This window comes from Astatotilapia calliptera, chromosome 10 (assembly GCF_900246225.1).
Source record: "Astatotilapia calliptera chromosome 10, fAstCal1.2, whole genome shotgun sequence".
NCBI classification, from domain to species: domain Eukaryota; kingdom Metazoa; phylum Chordata; class Actinopteri; order Cichliformes; family Cichlidae; genus Astatotilapia; species Astatotilapia calliptera.
Window position 1 is genome coordinate 9960592 of NC_039311.1, and position 22672 is coordinate 9983263.

At 40.3% G+C, this 22672-nt stretch overlaps 1 protein-coding gene across 1 annotated transcript in view; it reads right to left on the reverse strand.

Annotated features, from left to right (window-relative positions):
* Positions 1 to 2889: 2889 nt before the first annotated feature.
* The window catches only part of fgf11b (fibroblast growth factor 11b), a 37682-nt gene continuing 17899 nt past the window's right edge, over positions 2890 to 22672 (reverse strand). Inside the window, exons 2-5 of the mRNA XM_026182338.1 lie at positions 19123 to 19233; positions 18046 to 18149; positions 5831 to 6029; positions 2890 to 5734 (exon numbers count right to left, since the gene is read on the reverse strand). Coding sequence (XP_026038123.1) covers positions 5598 to 5734; positions 5831 to 6029; positions 18046 to 18149; positions 19123 to 19233 — 551 coding nt within the window. The 3' untranslated portion in view covers positions 2890 to 5597. The remainder of the gene's footprint in view (positions 5735 to 5830; positions 6030 to 18045; positions 18150 to 19122; positions 19234 to 22672) is intronic.

Consider the following 22672-nt stretch of genomic DNA (forward strand, 5'->3'; position numbering starts at 1 on the left):
TGCCTGAGGAGTCAGGCCTGCCCTCTGTGGATAATCGGTGCCAAGGCCAAGTGTTATTTATGGCTTCTTTATCTTTTTCATTTTTTAAAGTGTTTGTTTGTTTTTTGGAAGACAACGAGATCAGTTTGAGAGAGAGAAGTTAAGAGTCTGTAAGAACAAGAGTGGGAAACCGTCTGGAAGACTCGTGTGACCGTAAGTCTGATGCCACCAAGGTCATTGCTGAACACGTTTTGGCTTTAGAAACTGTTCTGGCTGTTTTTATTTTATCTTTCTGACTCGGTCACACAGTGAGATTCTTTTTGGGGGAAGTTTCCCCATCGGTGTAAGTTCAACAGTGCTGAGCAAATACAACAAATAAAACCGAGCAAGTCCAACCAAATAGGAACAATTCTTCATAAAAACAACATCAACGAAAAACATGAAAAGGTATAACAACAGAAAGGCAGTAAAAAAAAGAGTACAACACTAACACAGTTAGTACAGTTTTAAGAAAATGAAAATATGTGTTAGTAGATCAGATATACAATATTTGTTAGTATTAACATATATGTAAACTGACAGCATCCTGCACATATAAACCATCCAGACGACTTCTGTTGTCTGGAAGCAGTCTGCTACCCTGTGTAGATTCCTCACATACTCAGGCATTCCTGAAAGATGCCATTCACTCACTGAAACAGCAGAAATATCAGCATACTCCACAGGTTCAGCATATTTGGCTTTGTGCATTCTGCACATTAAACAAATCCTTATTCAGAAAGAACTATTAAAAAAACAATGTTGCAGCCAAGACTCAATTTCTGTTAGTGTCCTGTTTTGAATATTTAAAACGCTTGGAACAGCGAGCGTGGCACACATCCATTTTGTACTGCTGTAATTCCAGGACTGATTTATAATTTATTTAGGATGGTTTTTGAGGTATTTAGTTGGCACAACTGCCTTCAAAAATGAGATCCATCAGTTTGAACCCCACTTAGGTTATGCAAGAGGGAAAGGATTTTTAGAAAACTGTATTTTATAATGGTGTGCATATTGTGTTATCCAATTTATATTAAATCTCTTGTGTATGGACCACTGTCATGTACCATTAGTGATTGTTTGTGAGTTGTAATAGATAAAATAATTCATTGGGATAGCATTAATCAAATTCAGTGAGATGCTGCATTTTGACTATTTAAACTTACAGCATAGCAAGGCGGTGGCATCAAAACCACATTAGGAACCCACGACGAGCACATTATAACCACATTAGGGTATGATGCAAACAGCCAAATGTCATGATATATTGCCATCTTATTAAAATTCTGTGGAAGGAAAAAAAATTCTTGAAGTTATGCCTTCAGCACTGTGGCTTTCTGCCCCTGATTAAAAATTCTGCCTCTTAGCAACCAACTACATCCATTAGAGGGTGCTAGTTAAACATAATTTTTCCCTTTAATTTGACAAACTCCATGGCGCACATTTCTGTACTGTGAATGCAGGTTAAGTTGGTTCACGGTTTTGTGGATTTTTGAGGATCATTAGTGTTCATTAGAAAGCAATAAGAAAATCCTGCATGCAGGTAAAATAGATTTTGTAAAATGTAAAACTCAAAAAGGTGCATGGCTCAGATTGAATTTGTGTAGCGCATGGATAAATGCTATGCCTGAAAAGGCCGTTTTGTTTTTGCGCATGTCAAATGAAATGTTACCAGGGTTTGCTGCAAAGAATTCCCTGGATGTTGGTTAGTTATTGTACAGTGCAGTAAAACTGCTGCTTCTAAGGTTCAGTTTACCTTTGGTTTAACTGGTTTACTTTTCGCAGATGTGTGTCTCGAAGCAGACTACGGCTACTGATGCTCACACTGTTCCAAAATGAGAGAAAACTATTTATTCATCATCCAGTGTAAAAGCCTCCTCCACCGGGGGTTGTCCATGTGGCTCCTTTGTTGAGTTTACAGGTTGAAATCAAACAACAGCCCTCTGAGTTCATCATGATCAAATGGATTTCCCTGTCTTTGGCAGACCTTGGGGAGATTTTTGCACCTATTGCAGGGTTGATGTTTTTTTCGTTTGCGTTTTATTGAGTCTATCGATCATTGTTTCAGTCTCATGCCCTTTCTTTTTTCTCGCCTCTCTGTCTTGTCTTACCATACTGTTAGTCATAGATACACACACTCACACACAGAGACCTTATAAAGACACTAAAGGTATGCACACCTACACAGGCAATGTGATGTTGAGAAGAAACTTAATGGGCTGTAGGTACTCTGTTAAGGGATCTGTGTGGGATAGGGATTACGACTTTAAACCTCTCATGTGTGGGCACGCAGACTATAACATTTTTTTTTTTTTTTAATTTTCCATGTCACCACCTTACTGTTAGCTTTGCGAGACCTGTATTCATAAATGTATTCTCACTTGCAAAGCAGAACAATTCAAACTTTAAACTACAATAACAAAGATCCTCTTAACAGCTTTTCTACTTTTAGGACCACCATGTCTTTTTCCTCTCCTAACTTTTCCATTCAAGAGCATGACTAGTTTCACTTAACAGCTGCATTGCTTAACTTCTCTACATTGCAGAACATTGCTTCATGGCCATAAAGCCATACTTTTCCATTTAGCCCCTCTGGTAAAGCATTCAACTTTGTTCTTCATTTCACGTCAGACCTGACATTCTCTGATCTAGGCTGTCTACTTGCAGTATCACCATCAGACAACTTACTGTGGCATTCGTCATTACTACAGAGGTGAGGACTGATTGGCTTTTGGGACTAAGGAATCTTCGGAAGAATTTGGATCAAGCGACAGAGGGTGCTGAGGGTTATTTCTTAAAATCTTCTTTAAAAAATGAACTGGAGCTTCAGAAATATACATTTTTATACTCTTTTGTGTTTTTAAAGTTCCTATTAGTTGCAAGTCTGGTAAAAAAAAAAAAAAGCTATTACATCTCATTCCTTTCCTGTCAGTCATTCACTGCGTTGGGCTTCAAGTACTTCCCTTTCATAGAGTGAACTTGTGATCAACTTCAGAATTCAAAATCGTGTGCTGCCTGCTGTGCAGACACATTTATATCATGCAGTAGTTAGTAATGCATGGTTAGAACCCATACAAGGCTGTACCAGACTCCTCCGAGAGGCAGAACATTGGGTTTCCAAAATAGATATTTGTAGGTCTGCAATGCAAGGACAAAATATCCAAATTTAAACTGAGTGAAGCTCCCTCTGGAAAAGCCCAGAAAAATGAAAGACTTGATAAAAAAATGAAAAGCCCTCCAACTAATTTCCTCCATAGACCCTCTGTCCTAAATAGCACACAGTGCCTCTTTGTCTCACATTCATTATCATACCCACATGCCGCGCGCAATCCTGCCAAAATTCTTGCTTACTTTACTGCACACATTCCTTATCAACATTCCTCAAGAATACACCTCCTAATCCGTCACTCTTCCTAAATAACCTCCACCGTGTGATGACTTCTTTACAATTCCGCACACAATTTCCGACTTACTTTTCACCCTCAATATGGCACATTCGTAAAGCCTCTATTTCACTTTCTGTAGCATGTCTGCACATTTGCACATTATGTGACCATTCAAATTAAACTCTATTGCCAATGCACAGAAATTCCTAGAATTATCGGGGAATTTTTAGCAGCCATCTAATAGGCATTTTTTTTTCCCGTTTGGCTTCCCCATCTCCCAACATTGCTCTTTCCTGTCATAGCAAGGGACTTAACGCTGTCTGTGTTTGTTGGTAGTATCCATGCACCATTCACTTTGACTGAACATTGTGGTGACATTTGTTTTTCCCCTCAGTGACTTACCAGAGCAGACAGCACCCAACAGCAGCCATTACTGAAATATCCCTGACATCTCCCATTTAGACACCTTGTATCAGGTCAGTTGCATACAATTCTAAAATTGCATGCAGTTCAGTCTCGATGCAATCAAAATACCGGTTAATTGAAACTAAAAAAAAAGTTACATTTAATGAAGATTCCTTTGAGGACACTCATTCATTTAAAATATATACACATCACACAAAAGATGTGATGAGTGGTACAAAGTATCACCTATTCCACGACACAGACATGTCAAAGACATTGTGCTGTGTCTGAAGGACATAGTAGAGGTTACCCACAGTTTCTCTTTCTATCCTCTGTGCATGCACTCATTCACAGAGAATCTTACCTCACATTTATACTCTAAAAGACAGCGACATAAGGGGGTTAAAATACAATCACAGCAAGACGTTCACTCAGACAACTACATTTTTGAGGGCAATTCTTCCAAGGTGATTTGATAAAGCTAGTGAGTGGATAAGCTGCCAGACATCCTCAGAATAACAAGTGCTCCAACTCAGAGGCTCCTTCGGCTTTGATGTTGGGCTTCAAACCTGGCTTTACTCTGACAGCAGATGCCGAGCAAAGTGTACACTGGCGTGCTTTTTCAGGTGACTGATCCACCCTGGGTTTAAAATATGAGCCAGTTGTTTCATTTGTAGCCTTTAATGAGCGAGCGCCATAATTAGCGATCACCCGTTAGAGATTACTGCAGTAGAAAGAGGGTGTCATGCACTGTCTCACTTACTTATGCTGCCCCTGTTTTTGATTTTGCTGGTATAAATATTGCTCAAGCCTTTTGACCCTTTCCATTAGAGTCTGGAAAAACAAAAACAAAAATACATGAAAGTAAATTATATTTTATGGCTCATCTTCCCAAGAAGAGTAGCTGCTTCAGGTTATTAATTTATTTTACTGGGAACCACTGCTTACACCTACACCAAGCAGTTCCTTGCTCCTGAACTTTATAGCATTTGTTGTGAAATTCAAATATTCCGCTTTCTTATCTCCAGCAGGACTGAAGCAACCATCCCCACCTCTCTGCTTATTCAATATAAGGTTTTTAGCATCATCCGGTTATTATCACAGCTAGCAAAGAAAGCAAACAAAAGAGGAAAAGGATTCGTTTTTAGTTGCTGCTGACCTGACCCGACCCAAGCTTCCTGCAGATTTCTTTCGTCTCTAAGCCATATCATCTCACTTTGAGCTTTAGTTGACCTTAGTGATTAGCTGGTAGGCAGATGGTGGGTGGAAAGCTGGCTGAGCCACACTGTCACCAACTTTAGGGCTCAAGAGGGAGCCCATGGGTGAGGATTATCCTGCGGAGTCAGTGCTGGATGTGTGTGTGTGTGTGTGTGTGGTGACTATACAGTACAATAGAGCTGATGATGGGGAAGGCATATGAGAAAAGATGAAACTGTCAGCAGACAAAGAAGCTTGATCCTGACGGAGAAATAAATGGGGCTGCACGTAAGCAAATCACAACAGGTACAGAAAGAAGTGACACTGGGAGAAAGGGTGGGGTGGCGGTGGTAGGAGTTCTGGCTCAGACCCTGGGCTTTCCTTTCACTGGTTTCAGGTGAGGGGGGACTCCTCTCTTAGGTCTTCTTGGCTGCTGATGGACTGCTGACTCTTTATCCCTCAGCATCTTGGAGTGCACTTCTGGAATGAGGTGGCCGCTGAGCACCATTCCCCCAGCCACCCTCAGTGCATAGTGGGCAACTTTGTTTCAAGTGTCACTGCTACCCTTTGTCCCACCCTCATTCTCCTGTGCTATGAGGCCTCAGCCTTGGGAGCTTCTTTCTGTCCATTCTTTAGGGACGGCGAATCTGATGTCTTCACCGTCTTCCGAGGTGGGCTCACTGGCTCACTGACTAGCTCGTGTAGCGATGGCTCCTTATACATTGCAACTGTGTAACAAAGATAGGAGTCGTCAGTTAGCAATTTAGGTTAATGATTAATAACTGAGAAATAAACTATTTCAGTATAGTTTTTTTTAAATATACCCTCTATAACTTTAGGCAGGAAGTGTGCCGCTCCCTTGGTCTTCTTTACCCGGTTGCCCTTCATGACCTGACCGTCACGGTTGATACCGATATACCAGGAGCGGCCAGACTGGGTCTGCCGATAGAGCATGGAGGAGTACGTAACGTAGTAGTTCTCAAACACGCTCTCTTTGAACCTGCACTCAGGAGTGAAGTGCTCCTGAAACGAGATATGGAATAGGAGAAGAATTGCATTCATATTGTCAAACTGAACATAACAAGAAAAAGTAATCTGCAAATGTGATGAGAATATTTCTAAATTATCGCAAGTCTTTGAACTTGGACTACACTGCATGTCAGCCCAGACTAAAAAGGAAACAGAAAAAAAACAAAAAGAAAAATATGGGATGCATACTGTGAAACACATTAATGAGGTGGCTGTTTCCGGAGGGAAAGGAAGGATAGAATTAGATCTGAACTTGTGTTTCTTTGAGAGCGTGGATGTTCCGGTCTTTTAAGAACAGCAAGAAAAGGTGCAGACTATAATATAGATGTGAGAAAAAGTATTAACATCTCTGCTAAACATAACAACTACCCAAAGGGAAAATGCATAGATGGAAAAAGAAGATGAAAGACACCTAAACAATGACACCAACACACTGCAGTGTGCACACATACATTGCTGTGTGTACATATAAATGACATCAAAGTGCAGGAACTGCTTCGGAGACATCACAATATGCTGAGCCTGGGATGATTATAGGGGTGAGGATAATACTGGTAAAGTTTACCAGTGTTTGGAATCACTGTTTCTGCAATATGTATGCCATAATTGGTTATGACATGCATACCGCATTTAATTTGTGTTAAGCTTATAATTATGACATGCATAAGAAGTTGTTTTTAATGTGTTTCCTGGTTAAATAAAAGTTACATAGACAGAGACGCCCATTGCAGAGCCAAACACCACAGTTTCCAAAAAGTAGACACCTATGTGGAAATTACCCAACTGCAGTTGGTTAAAATTATTATTCTTTTTTTATCAATGTACAGTGGCAGTTACTAGTTAAAAGATGTTACGAAGCCACAATCCGCTACCCAAAATTTCAGCCCTGACAAATGGCTGCACCACCGCCTCTCTTTAAACCCTCTTTTTTGCTCTCTTTGTAATTAGATGTTGTAACATGATGTAAAGTAAATGGCTGAATTTCATTTAAAAAAATACAATAAAAATCAGTGAAGTCAAGTGTAACTATATTCTGTACTGGGACGTGAACGCCAGCATGGAAGAAGCTAACGCTACAGCTGCTAGCACTGCAGAGGCCAAACTAATCTGAAGTTCTGCACATTTCAGCGACACTTCTAGCAACGGTAACGTTATATTAGCTATTAGGTCTGGCTTTGGGGACAGGGATGGGGACACCCTTTTGCGCCTGGGGACAGCTAGACTGGGACATAACGATAAACGTGTTTAACAGTTTCAGCTCTTAAAATGCAGACTGAATACTCATTTGACCAATATTTAATTTTGTATTTTTAAAGCATGCTCACCTTCAAATCTTTTCTCAGGATTTTGTATCTTTTTCGACAATTAGAAGACTAGTTGCCAATAACATCCTTAGTTAAAGGCCCGGTGGAAATAGTTTTTGTTTCTGTAGTTAAATTTAACCTGTTGTGACAACAATATAGCATTTTCTTTTTGACATATATTGAGTGCCATTTCTTGAGCATAGAACATAATGGCTATAACACTGCTAGCATTAGCTACAGCAGAAACAAGCAAAGAAACGGCACAGCCAAAATACCAAAGTTGAGCATTTAAACCAAGGGGTGGTCAAAGGAGCTTGCAAAGAAAAGCGTCTGGACTTCTTTAAGTTACTTGAAGACGTTTCCAGATATAAACCTAGTGGGAGTAACCTAGTGGGTTACTCCCACTAGGTTTATATCTGGGACTCTCCACCATTTGACCTTAGAACTGAAGAAGCTTCTCGGATGAGAGGTGAAACGTCTTCAAGTAACTTAAAGAAGTCCAGACGCTTTTCTTTGCAAGCTCCTTTGACTACGATGACCTGGATGACTGAGAACCTTCACAGACAAACCAAGGGGTGGTTTCTCAGTGGCCCAAATTAATGAATTGACTTAAAACAAAACATTTTTTTGGGCAGAGTCAACGCTGAGGTGTGAGAAAGTTCACATCTATAGGACCTCTAAATCTTAGAAAAACAGGTTGAAAACAAACTAGATTTTAAGGGTCACAAACTAGTATTACATTTATATTTACGATACATGTTTGGGTTTTTTTTGTTGGTTTTTTCCAGACTCAAATTAAACAACAGAAAGATCTTTCACCCTGCAATCCCCTAAATGAGATTATTAATATAGGCCACTCTCATGTAATGCCAATTGTCCGTGACTGGCCAAATGTGTATAGACAACAGAAAATCAAATTAGAAGAACTTGGATCATGTCCAACAGTTAAACCATTCTTTGTAAGTGATCATGTCCCTGCAGCACTTTCCCTCTCTCTGTACTCAGTGTAAGGGCTACTGAACACTGCATAATGTTGGCTGGTGAGATTAACCAATTGTGACAGATATACATCACTCTTAGTCTCCATCAGGGTCTGGACAGAGTCTGTCCCCTGTCAGAGAGCAAAGCCAATCTGTTGGATTGATTAAGTGAGAGCAGCAGGCCAGAAATGGCTGAGTGGAGAATTTCTGAGACTCGGGACAAACAGTAGCATCAAACTTGGCGTAGACACGTTTTAATAAAGAGACATAAGAGACCTTCAGTTTCAAACTTATCACAGATCATCAACTTTCTGCTTTATAGGGGAGTTTTATCCTTTAGCAAGGTATTTCAGGACTGTGTGTCCTCCCTCCATTTATTTCTGACCCACTGCTCCACCAATGTTCATGTCCATTTCACTGCCACCTTCCTACCATATGAAAATAAGCTTCTACCCTTAACTCAACAAACACTCCTGCTACCACCACATTGCAGAGCTATTTTAAGATCCACTGACAGGTTTGATATCTTCTGCTGTGCTAACACAGAGGATGGGATCGATAGATGATCTGCTTCATTCATTATTAATCAGACCAGAGAGCAAGAGGGTGGGAAGTGCGGGAGACAGAAGGGGAAAGGTAGGGGAGACAGGAAAGAAAGCAGAAGATCACTCAGAGAGGACAGAGGGGTTGGTGGGTAATAAAGGAGATTAAGAACTGAGAGAAAGGGAGATCCCTATTATCCCCCAGGACCAAAAGGAGCGCACGCTGAGCTGACAAGGGCTTTAGTCGTCAGCACCCCACAATCTAACACTCACATTCCTCTGGAAACAGAACCCATTACTACAGCGCAATGCCCCTTAGTTCAACCTCTGAAATGACACCAGTGATAACCCCTCTCCCAAGTCATCCTATAATTACCCTTCATAATCACGCCCCTGAAATTAGTCTAATGATAGAACTCATGTTTTCTGTACTTCATTCAAGTAGTCTCAGAAGATCTAAAGAAAAACCATTCTGCGAGAGCAGGCAGGACAGTAAAAAAATGTCCTTATAATACAAGGATTTTTGATGATGACCTACCGCAGTGGCTTCTATTGCTCTCCCTAATGGATACAAATATGTTACTGTAATTATCGCCATCTCTCAAACTCACCTTGAGGTAACCTTTAGACCCTAGCAAAACAATAGTTTCCGCTCCCACTGACAACATCACTCAAGCCACCAACGTCTGCAGATGAATTATTGCTAATGATGTGTGGAGCGTTGCACATTTTAAAGAGCAATGAGGGAATATTTCCATCTAAGTGGTGGGTACTTGGACTGAAAACGAAAAAAAAATCTCCTTCTTTAACCGTGACTTATTCGGAGACTTGGCTAGCTAGCTTCCCTCTTCATGTGTCGCAAGCCAAAAAATTAATGCGAATGAAAGCAGATGAGAAAGATAATATGTAGGGTCCGTGCGGAGAATTCCTAAGATGGGTAGAACCTTTTTATGATGCAGAGTATCATCCAGACCTTCCCCGCCCACACACGCAACCTCCTTCCTCATTCCTTGTGTGTGATTACATCTGTTCTACCTGCTTCAGTAAGCTTTGCTCTCCACCACGACCATACTCTGGAAGTGCATCAAGCCACACTCACACACTCACAGGGCAGAGTTCCCTAATCTTACCCTGCAGATAATTAGGATATAGGGGACAGGAGTGAGGTTGTGACTAATTAGAGAGAGTAATTCCATGCATGATATGTAATATCTTGTTCACTTTAATTTCATCATGCATGTACAAGCATGAAATCAGAACTGATGCCCCTGAAAATATAGCTCTATTTCTGTAAACCAAAACATCATTTGCATTTATCATGTTAAAACATTTGCAGTTCCCCATTTAGACAGCAGGGGTCATAGTGTCATGCAGGCTTCCTGCATCTATTAACCGGCCCATCAACTCCTTGTGTAATCTATGGGAAACTGTGAAATGTGCCCAGCTCCAGTAATCCCACCACATTCCCATAGTTCTGCATCACTGCTGCAGCAGCCCACTCACATGACAACATGAAATGTAAAGCTCATCCATGCAACATTCACCTAGTACACACACATACATGCTCTCTGCGTTCAGGAAGCCTTCCACCTCCCCCTCCCCAGCAGGGCATGTTGCTGATGTTGTTTGTCAAGCCAGATGTGGATGCACTATGACACGACGAGTTACATAAGTCAGTAGACTACAGAAGCTTATTAAGAGGGATTCAGAGAGGATGAGAATACTGTCTAGCACCACACATGTATGATCTGTCCCTAATGCAGTCCGGGGAGAAATGAAGCTCACATGACAAGAATAGAGTGGATGATAATGTGCTGAGACTCGTGGCTCTGCAGTGCTGATTGATAGCTGGAAGTCCCTTGTCAATATAATGCTGCTGAGAGTGGAGCTGTCGCTGACATTCCCTTCTTCCACCGTCGGCAACAGCGGTGACTGTTCCGCACTGCCCGCTGCCTTTATCAGAAAACCCTCTGCTTTAAATATTCTGGGACGCAGCACTGTGGTTAATAGCTATTCCATACTAGGGCTGCCACAAACGATCATTTTGATAGTCGACTAGTCACCGATTATTTTTGCGATTAGTCGACTAATCAGATCATCATCCATTGGACGTAAAACTACAGCTTATTGCACCAGCAGCATCTGCTCATATAACTATCATTAGCTTACAGCTTTAAGTGTTTAAGGTCTGTGCTAACTAAAAATAAAGACAAGATGATAGTTTATTAAATTTTAATGAAATTTGCAGATTGTTTCGGTGAAGTTTAATGAACTCCTTGCTATCTAAAATATAACAGGACACTGGAGTAAATTCTCCCGCATCTCACACTTCTGATAATCAGCTGTCTGCTTGACGTTTATTCAGCTGTGATTAAACTATAACTTTAATCTCAGCCAAACTGATTTACTCAGGAACAAATAAAATACTAAAAAAAAAGCCAAACAATAACATTTTAAGTTATCTAAGTGACTCATATATATTTAACCTGAGTAGCGAAAGACGGCAGTGGGTTTGAAAACGATTTGCGGGGAGTCCGGTGTTCTCACGGCGCTAGTGAGCCTAGCCCCCGGCTCGCTAACGAGCTAGTGGGTAACAGATGTCTCCGAAAACGTTGGAGCGCTTTTGAAAATATGTGGTGTCCTGATAAACTGAGCCGATATTTGAGGTTTACACAGCTACATTCTCGCCTGAAAATATGTTAAACATTTATTTTGTGACCCAGAAAGAATAATAAGAGTAACATTAAAACTAACTAGCTGCTGCCATTGTTGGAAACTGCGCTGGGCCGCGCTATGAATTCTGGGACACAGCTGTTTCTTCTTCTTCTTCGGGGTTTAACGGTAGCTGACATCCTTGTACATGCAATGCTGCCATCTTCTGTTTTAGTCCGTTATTACACTCTTAAATCCTGCCACTTATTCCTGCGTCTTTTGTGATCTTACAAAGCTTCAAATGACGCGTCGACTATTAAATCAGTCGTCGACGATTTTGATAGTCGACGTAATCGTGACTAGTCGACAAATCGTGGCAGCCCTATTCCATACAGTAGCAAATCGGATAATGTATCCTGACTATTTTGGTAGGAGAGCCACGGTACAGGCCGGCTCATGAATCCATCACAAAGAATAGGATTTTTGCCTTTCCTAAGTGCTCCTAATTGGCTGCCTTGGAAAAATGTCCTGCTTTATTGTTACATTTCTGCACTCTGCCTCTTTTCTTTGGCTCTGGCCAATTATTCTCCCTGCTGCTTTTTCTAATGTCCACATTTTCCCCTGTCCTGTGATAAAAGCGATGCTATCAAGCAGTGGTGCTGTCCTGCATCTCAATGTAATCCTTTCATGAAAAAGAATAAGAAGGACACAGGTTTTCATCAATACCTTCTTCACTATTCTTCTCCCTTTCCTGTGTCTGTCTATGTTTCGTCTCTTTTGGTGCCGGTCTGTTCTAAACACACCCATCAATACTTTAGTATCTTTTAATTAATTAAAAGACTTGGACACCACACTATTTAATTGCATATATATATATATATGTGTGTGTGTGTGTGTGTGTGTGTGTGTGTGTGTGTGTGTGTGTGTGTGTGTGTGTGTGTGTGTGTGTGTGTGTACTGACTAGTTTTGACCAGCACATCTTTGGCCAAAACTTGCTTGTTGATGGTCATGTTAGCCTTCACTAACACAAGCTCTTTTCTCCCTCCCTCTCATTCTCATTCTCTCTCTCTCTCTCCGTAGCACATACACACACACTGTTTCTCTCTCTTTTTCTCAGTGTCCATGAGGAGTTTTTCCAGAACACATAGATTATAAAATGGGGCAGGAACAAGCGAAGCTCTATTTTTGTATCGGAACCAGCCTTTTCCTGTTGTCACCCACAGGTAGTGAGGTTGAGATTTATGTCTGAGACAACGCTACTGTTGACTTCCTTCCTCTGTTTTTTCCAAGTCTGGCTCAACAGCCACACACTGCTGTATATGCATGAGGCAGGGGCATGAGAAAATTTTCCCTTGAGCATGCAGAGGCAAAACCTTCTAATAACTAACATAAGTGGCAGAACAAGCAGTGAGAAAACACTCTGTTAGCCACCTCAGCTCTGTTGTGACAGCCAAAAGCATATGTATCACATAGAACGCTGTCTGAGTAAAAAAAAAAAAATCTGGCATCTTTTAAATGAAAAAGATGATTTACATTTAAACACAGCACAAAGTTGTGTAGACATTTGCCAAATGCACTCACTCAAAGAACTAAGATTAAATAAAATAAAATGAGACTACTAATGTTTCAGAAATTAGAACATGCTTTATGGCCAAAAGAAAATCATGTTCTGTTGTACTGCACCTATATGAGCCCATAACTGTGTGTAAAAGAGAGGAATCTCTCCGAAAGAGGTCAGTTTGGGATGTACTACAGCTATCGACTGCTGCTGAGGAAATCCCTTCTCTCCTCTTCGCACAGAGGAAAGGCACCAAAGTCTAATGCATGCTAATCAGGGGCTGAGAAGATAATAAGAGATGTTGCAGTCCATATGCCAATATTCAAGATTTGACTCTTTTATGCACAGATGGTCCTCTCACATTTATATGCATCGATGCACACTTGCATTCACTGATTTTGCATGTAATTTTCTGTTCTTGAAAGCAGCACATATAACCAGTAGAGAGAAAAGATCCTAGTTATACAACATACATGAATAAATAAATGTGTTTTTACAAATGGGTGCATGAGTGATTCAATATTTGTACTTTTTCATAGCTAGGATATTGACACAAGGTGAAAAATGATCAGCTGTGCACAGTCTAACTTTCTAGTGACTTTAAGATAACCTGGTCTTTGTTATTTATAGCAACAAATGTAACTTTATCACCTTGGTATTTTTTTTATCTCATGCAGGATTTCATAGAAAACAAAGTTGTCACAGTAAGGTGTAAAGAGTCAACATTTCCTGTAGTAGTCATAAATTTTTAAGCATGTAGCCATGGTTAAGTGATTTGACACTAATCGCATGTAAGCAGTATTGCAAGCACTGTCCAGAGTGCTGATCAGACTTTATCCTCTTGAAGTGACACCAAAGCTGTCCAAGGTGCTGACTGAAAGAGTCAAGTGTTCTGAGACAGACGACATTGGAACTATCCATCTGCCCTTTTGTCCATTCCTTCACTTCTTAAAGTATAAACTATTTAGTTAAAACTCCCAGATGAGTTGGTACTGTATATGCTTGGTCTCAAAGCCTGAACATTTTATTTTCTTAAACAGTGAAAGGTCGACTTTTAAGAATATAAATGACTTCAAATAAATACTTAAATATCTAAAGTGGTAAAATGTAATATATACATAAAACAGAGACCTGGGACACATTTCTGAAAAATAAATTGTTGTATTTTGCTACTAAGCATTGCCTCACATATTCTAAGTTGACAGGATATTTATTTTGTTGTGGAGTATTGCCACAGTGTGGTATTGCTACTTTTACGTCAGTTAAGGATCTGATGACTTATTTCACTACTATGGAGCAAAAACTACAGAACTGTACAAGTGTTGAGCTATCTCTTATTATAACTTGGAAAATTGGAAAAGGGTGTAGCAATCTATTGAAATTTGTAAATAGAGCATCCATCCATCCGTTCATTCATTCATCCATCTGCTGTGGCATATCTGGCTTTAGGTTGCGGGGTGCAGCAGTCTAAGCAGAGTAACCCCAACCTCACTCTTTGGCTATTGTTTTAGATGTACAGCAATTGTCTTTAAGTATGCTATAGAAATAAACATGACTTGACCTCTTCCAGCTCTACCGGGGGATATTGAGGCATTTCTAAACCAATCGAGAGATTTAAACTCTCAGTGTGCCCTCCTCTCAGTAGGACATGCCCATAACACCTTACCTAGAAGGAGGTGGTTTGGACATCCAAATCAGATCTCCAAACCACCTCAACTGGCTCTTTTCAATGTGAAGAAATGGCGCAGGGCTGTCCAACTCCAGTCCTCGAGAGCTACTGCCCTGCACCTTTTAGATGCATCCTTGTTCCGATACACCTGAATCAAATGAATGGCTTGTTACCAGGCCTTTGCCAAAGCTGATGGCATGCTGAAGAGAAAATCCAATCATTTGATTCAGCTGTTTTGGAGTAGGGACTGAAGTTAGACACCCGTCGAATGGTGGGTGTACTCCAAATGAATGAGCTCCTGATGCTATTTTACCATGCAATTGACATGATTGAATGCCTTCTGTAAGTCACAAGGCACATAAACTCGAGGGGCTAACTCTGATATACGCTTAAATATCCTCTCCAGTATCCTGGCATGAAGCTTCCCAGGTGGGCTGAGGAGTATGATCCCCCAATAGTTGGGGCACACTCTCTGGTTCCCTTTCTTGAATAAAGGAACCACTAGTTTTTGAGATGTGGTGGTCCTTGAAGGGTTCCACCAACCATTGTGGTGCCTCTTGAGGTCTGGCCTCTTGAGGTCACTCCCTATTGTTCCCAGACTTTCCTTCCATTACAGAAGGCAAATCAGTGGGGCCACTTTTGTGCTGCTGGCCATCAGATACTTTCCAGATGGTTTTACATGGTGGATCACAATCTGATGGAACTTTTCTGCTTTCATATTTCTATTAGTTTTGACAAGATCCCCAGCACCACTGGCTGAAATTCATCCCCAAAACACGACAAAGCCTCCACCGTGTTTTACTGATGGCTGTACATACTCACTGTTGTACCACTCTCCTGACCTCCACTGTACATACTGACAACAACTTGAACCAATTTTTTTTTTAACTTGGATTCATCACTCCTTAAGACCCAAGTACCTCTGACTTTCAGTCCAGTTCTTGTGTAATTTGACATACCTCAGGCTTTTATCCCTGTTTCAAGTACGGAACTCATTATATTCTATTGGTTGCAATAAAAAAAAATAAAACGTCAACAGTTAAAAGGTTCTAAAGATGTTTCTGAATTATAAACTATCTCAGTAAAATATGTGTAGCGTAACCTGTTTAGCATAACTCACTTGACCAGAGCTGTTTATTTTCTAGCTGTACTAGGACAAGAAGATGATTACATCAAAGTCCCCAAATTAATGTTTTTTAAAATACTGCAGCATAAAGATAGGTTAAATTGTTTTGGTACAAATGATCTGTAAGGTGTCTAGTATCAATGTCTATATTTGCAATTATTTAGCTTTGTTCAGTATAGCCATAGACTGACTGAACATTTTAATGGTAACAATAGTGACCAGAATAATGCTGTATATCTAGGCATGCTCAGAAAGGATCATTCTTGCGCTTACTATCACAATCAATGAATGATAGTTGACAGCAAAACCCTGCTTTGAGGCACTATTTCTCATCCCAGTCACTTCACACTTATAGGTGCAAATCACCTCAGTGCAAACAGAAGGTCATTTACTCGGTGAAGCCAAAAAAGCAGAGATGAGAACCTGAAACCACTGAGCCCGACACCTTCCACCCCTTGGCTGCACCTAGAAATAAAAAAGCCCAAAACAGACTTTTTTTATCGAATTTTCCCTTCCCTTTTTAATCGGTGACAAACAGAAGGCCTGGTTGAATTTAAAGCCCACTTAGAATCAAGCTAACTTATTGCTGGCAATGAAAGTCAAGCTCTTACTATGGTTTTACAGGGACCAAAAACAGTCCTGATACCCAATACCACCACAAGCATCCCCCGCAGGATACCCCAGTCCACATAACACATGTAGACTGGTTGAGCAATCTCCCATACACCCTCAAATATCATGACCAGGATGAAAACCACATTATTTGTCCAGAATCCAAGATTCATCTAATGGTTGAACTCTCCTCTGAGGTATGCTGGCATAGACCTTACTGGTCAAGCTGAGTAGTGTGATCCCCTTATAGCTGCAATGCAGAAGAAACTTAACGTGAAGCTCATCCACCCCTAGTGCCCTGCCACCAAAATGTTTTTTTAACTACCTCCTGACCTCTCTCTTCACTGTCTCTCTTTCCACTACAAAAGGTGTGTCAGTGGGATTGAAGAGATTCTCGAAGTACTCCACTATCTGACTATATCCTCTGTTGAAGTTAGCAGCTCTCCATCTCCACTGAATAAAGTGTGAGTTGGAAGCTGCTTTTCTCCTTGTGTCACCTGACAGTTTGCTAGAATTACCTCAAGGCTGACTGAAAGTCATGCTCTGTGGCTTCAGTTTTTGCTTCTGCTACTGTGAGAACCACACTTTGCTTAGCATTCCAGTACTTGTCAGTTGCCTCCTAAACTATCCAGGCTTGACAGGACTCATCTCCTGTGTCCACTTTCTGGTTCTGGGCTCACTGCAGTCACAACAGACATCGACCACCTTATGATTGTAATCTGTACACTAATGGCAGTAGGGAAAATGGTCCATTCATACTTGTGAGGTCCTTTCTGAAGTGCTTGAACTTATAGCTAAAGAATATTTTTATCTACATAGCTGTGATTAAGATGTTGAAGATTACTTTAGCATACAAGATCACAATCTAGTTGACCAACCCCATGCAACCCAAAGGGAGAAAATTGTCATTATTTATAGACATCCTATTTAGTAGTGTGTGCTCAAATAGCTTTACAAACTGTAATACATCAACTTATATTAATACCCATACTAATATATTGTTCTTTTCACTCTTTGTTACTTTATTTCTGTTTTACACCTTTCTAAGTTCATAAATTAGAAAAATGATTTAAAATTGAATTTATGTTTTCAATGCAATAAATAAGCGAGGCAAGAATCAAAAAATATGCAAGCTTTTGTGGTAAGTGGGCTCATATCTTGAATTTACCCTCATTTTTACAGTTCTGTATATACATGCATTGCGAGGTTTGTGATGCATGTACGTATACATCATCAGACCCATGTCATGCAAATTATGCTGAAATAGAAGAGACAGTAAACTGAAGTCTAAGTGACAGACAACTGAACCTCTAAATCCAATATGACAGTTGATGATAACGCCCTGATTGGTTTTCTCCTTTTTGATTTCCTTGTCAGTGATGTGAGTAGGCATTAGCTTTTCTGTAGGAAAGATATCAGGACCCCGCAGCTGTTATCCAAACCTGAATGGATGCATTCTAATCCAAAAGCAGAACAATCATCTTGGATTTAGTGTCACAGCAACATATCTCAGATATGTCATGAAATGGAAGTATTTTGTTTGTATAAGCCTAATGGGTATACTTACTGATGTATAGAGGTATCCTTCACTATTCATGGCGAGGTACAACCCTGTCTTTGCCCCCTGAATTGCCACAATCCGCAGCCCCACTGGAATTAAGTTGAACTGTGCTAAATTGGGAAATAAAGTCAGAGATAGAGAAGGAAGGAAAGGAAAAAGTCAGAAAATCAAACTGCAATACCATATCACAACACATTCTGCTATTCTGTATTCATATTTGCAGGGTGAATGGCTCCAGTGTCAGTGCTGCCTGCGGTTTCTCTCTTAAGCCCAAATGCAGTGACCTCTTACTTTATGTTTATGGAAACATAACACTCTGTCACCTTCACTGAGCTTTGTGCTGCCACTAAAACTGAACAATAATGGAAATGTTCTGCCATGCCAACTGCAGCTTAGAGTAAAGACAGCAACGCAGTGTTGGTAAAATACACTAGTAAGCTAGTTAACAGTTCACCAAGAAGTAATGTTACATCGAGAGTAAATAAAATGCCACATTCAGACTTCGGCTTTAAAAAAAGGCCTATGTCTGACTCTTGAAGGTCAAAAACAAAGAAATGATAAGAGAGCACTGCATAGTTTCCGCTCTGATGGCCAGATTTAGTTTGCGAAAGGTCAGGACGAACATTCACATCGTCTCAACGGTTGTAATATGTCACTGCTCTCTCTGGTTTATAAAGTGCATATAGTGACCTGCAGATCCAATCAGAATCTGTGATCCAAGCGTTTCTGCACGAGAGCCGAACACACTAAATTGCCAAAGTTTGACAGGCACTGCGACATGATGTGCTTCCTATTAAGAGACAAAAATAACAGTCCTAATTGAACCAATTTTGACAGGTGAGCTGACAAAATCCTAACTTTTTCCTCCACTCTTCAGCCATAGGCCCTTACAGCACAGCACGACACCTGCTGTTGTTCGGTTAAGTTCTTTACAGCATTAACTTTGGCAAAAAAATTACGAGCATTTCCATTTTCCAGTTTTATATATATATATAAGTGGGTAGAAGCAATGCTGGAGGCTAGATTTGTAATAATTGTTAAAAACTTACAACATAAGCATGATATCTGTACACTGATACTCACAAAATGAGCTGCTTTCATCCCTTGTGCTGTCGACAGTGCCATCAGGCTGCATCTGCAGGTAGTATCCATGTTGGCTGTACAGCCGGGTAACGATGCCTTTCAGCTGTGGCTCTGCAAGGGAGGACCAGAAAGCAGCGTGGCATTAGACAGATGTGACATTTACTAATTTAATGGCCCTGAAAAAAAAACGAATGGTTAGTCAAATATGTCATTTTAAACAAAGGCACCAATGAGAAAAATTAAGAAGTGTATTATATGAAGCTAGGATGTGGTTTATGTGCGACGTAACCTTAATGATTTTCTGTTATGAACTAATTTAAAATGATCATGTATGCTGAAGGGCAACTGGGCATCAGCATTACACATTTATAAACTTTTATTGGCGGTGGAAGATCTCTAATATTATAATAGAAGAATATTTGTACAACCTTAAAGCAATTTGCAATAACATGTAAGAATATTACACGGCTATGTATTTTTTTGTACAAGACAGTGATTTCTCTGTAGGGAAACCAGTGGGTGATGTCATGCTGGTAACATCCATCTTTTTTATATACAGTGCATAGTTTGTTTCACTGTTCTTCTTTAGCCATGTGCCATGAGCAAATAAAGTAAAGTGAGATACTTCACAGTCTCCTTCTTGCTAAATAAACAATATATTCAAGGGGACTGGGTGCTAAATGTGACTGACTAGAGGAGCTGAATGTTTCATGAGCGGAGTCCCCACAGCCTACTCTGTGTCCATTTAACAAACTGAATCTCTGCAGCACCAGGCTCTTTGTTGTGATTTCTCTTTTGAGCTCAGCACCTTAATGTCGTGCTACTCCAACAACAAGGATAACCCTGCATTTCCCCTGATTTTGCTTGTAGCAGAGTGCTTTATTCAGTCAGGACTAGTGACCTGATCAGCCCCCTTCATTCCAGCTTTAATAAGGCAGATGAAAGATGGTTAAAGGAGCAGTTTATGATGGAGCCTCTGGAGGGCCATCTGGGAGTTCCCCTTCCACTATACTCCTCACATGCACTCGCACACACTCCTCTGGGAATGACCTGGGGCACTGCGCAATCTGCCCGTCTTCTTCACACTATAGCGCGAGGAGCCTGAGCGAGGCAGAGGATACAGGGATGAGATCTGTAGGACTATTTCCCAGAGGAAGTGTGCCAGGGCTGAAACATCAGTGAAACTGTGACCTACTCCCATTGTTACACGCATGCACGTCCTTTTGTTTTCAAAGCCTCCTGTCAAAACATTTCTCTGTCTCCACTCTCTCACTTTCCTCTCCTTTTCCATTCCATACCCTCTGAGTTATATTTGCTTTCATCCCACCTAATAACATCATGCATCATCCAATCAGAGCAGGGAAGCCGTTCATTAGTTGTCCCCGCAGATTCAAAAGAGAGAGATGAGAGACAGAGAGAAAGAAAGGGAAATGGGAGGATCGGGGAGGACAGAAGCGAGCAGAGGGACAGCGAGGGAACAGTGAATGAGATGACACTGACATTTCATGAAGAGCTGTATGTGCAGGAGAGGGGGGAAAAAAAGCACATTTAGGCAGAAATTCAATAGACAGCTTGTGCAATATAGCTGCAATCAAAACTCCCATGCTTGGTGTCAGGCGCACTAAAACTAATGTTTCACTTAGCAGAGCTGGCTCTGACTCCACAGTCCTCACCACAGCACCAGCACACATTAGATTTTGATCCAGCATAATGAGAGCAGGCTCCCAGGAAAGAACACGACAGCTGTATTTTACCACAGCTGCACTGAGGGTTCATTGTGGTCAGCGGATTGGTCACGTCGTGTGAAAACACTGATGTCACCACAGTCCCATCACCATTTATACTGGTGATCAAGGCACCAGATTGCTGAAATAGTCTCCTAAATGATATGTGTCAGAACTCGGGGGGGGGGGGGGGGGGGGGGGGGGGGGGAGTAAAAGTTTTTCAAGGAAGTCTCCTATTTTCCAGCTGTTGCAACATCTTCCTCTTGTAATATGGGAATCTCAGAGCTTTTGCAATGGTGTGTCACTGAAATGTTGGCAGAAACCAGCTCAATCGTACTCTTGTATCTTCAAAGCGCAGTTTAAACCAAATGTCCCACCATTTCTGGCACACGTCACCATTTGTGAGGATGTGAGACGCTGACATAATGTGCCCTGCAGAAATGTAAGGATCTTTAGGTAAAAATTTGTTTGATCTTCAAAGATATTTCTGCTCTAGAATAAAAGACTCTGTAAAAAAAGAGTGAAGCTAATATGGAAGTGACTTAAACTTCTATAGTAGCATGTTAGCTTATAACTTCCAGTTCTTTCCAATGGCAAGTATTTTAGCAAAAATTCAATTCAGGGTCACAAGAGGGCTGGAGCTTATCCCAACTAGCATAGGGTGACAGGTGACAAATATTTGCACTCACATTTAAATCTTATTGAATACAATAGTGCATAATAATACTGCTTCTTGCATCCTTTATGTACAGTGTATGTCTAAAACTCAGGCAGATAGACACTCACTCTCTGACTTTGGCCCAGAATATTTTTTCTTGTCATATTTTTAAAAGAATGAATTAATAAAGGAAGTAATCCATTGATTAATAATTAATTAGTCAAATTAGCTGCAGCCTTGAACTGATTAGTTGTTTTTTGGTTGGCTATTTTCAAGCTGAGGTAGTGCAGTTTCTTCTTTTCAATTCTTTTTTACCAAAAGAAGATTAGTGGAGCAACTGAGGCCAAATCCGCACAACAAATGTCGACAGTGATGAGATATAGTCCTGTCTTTCGTGTCTGAATTCTTCCCGGTAATAAGAGGTCTCTGATTATGTGGGCTCGCAATATTAAGATTGATGAAATAGGGCTTTATGAAGAATTTCACTGGGTAGCTAATTCTTTATAGGGCACCAATGGCTTATGTAAAAAGGAATAAATATGTTTTCTATTGCCATATTGTAGTTGCTTGTTGTATTAATGAATTGGAGAGACAAATAAATAAGCTGGAAAAAAAGAGGATGGTTGTGCCAGGGATTAAAAAAAAAAAAAAAGCAGACTTCATAAGGACAATGAAGACGAGGAGTTTGGCCAAACATTTAGATTTTCAGACCAACATGGTGAGAATGGCAAATAGGTTGTTGTGTTTACCGTCCAAAAAGAGGGGATAGTGTAATATATCACTGGGATTTAAAGCAAATTGGAATCTGAAGTCTTTTTAAACAGCAAACTGAATGAAATTCACAAAATCATGAGGAGAAGAAATCTGAGCAAATGGTAAAAGTAAGAACTTATTGTTTATTCAAGAAAGATTACAGATGTCACAAATGTTTTAAATATAATTTTTCTTATTTTGCTCATTAAAGATGGGGAATATTATCATTACATATTAAACGTGGAAGATACAGGAAAATTCCCTTCATTTTATTTTGAAATTATTTATATTTTATTTATTTAAGTCCACATTCCTGATTTGGATAGGCTTTGATATTGAAGATTCATTTAAATGTATTTTTATTAATGTTTTTTTTTTCATTTTATAAATATATCTTTCTAAATCATGTAAAGAG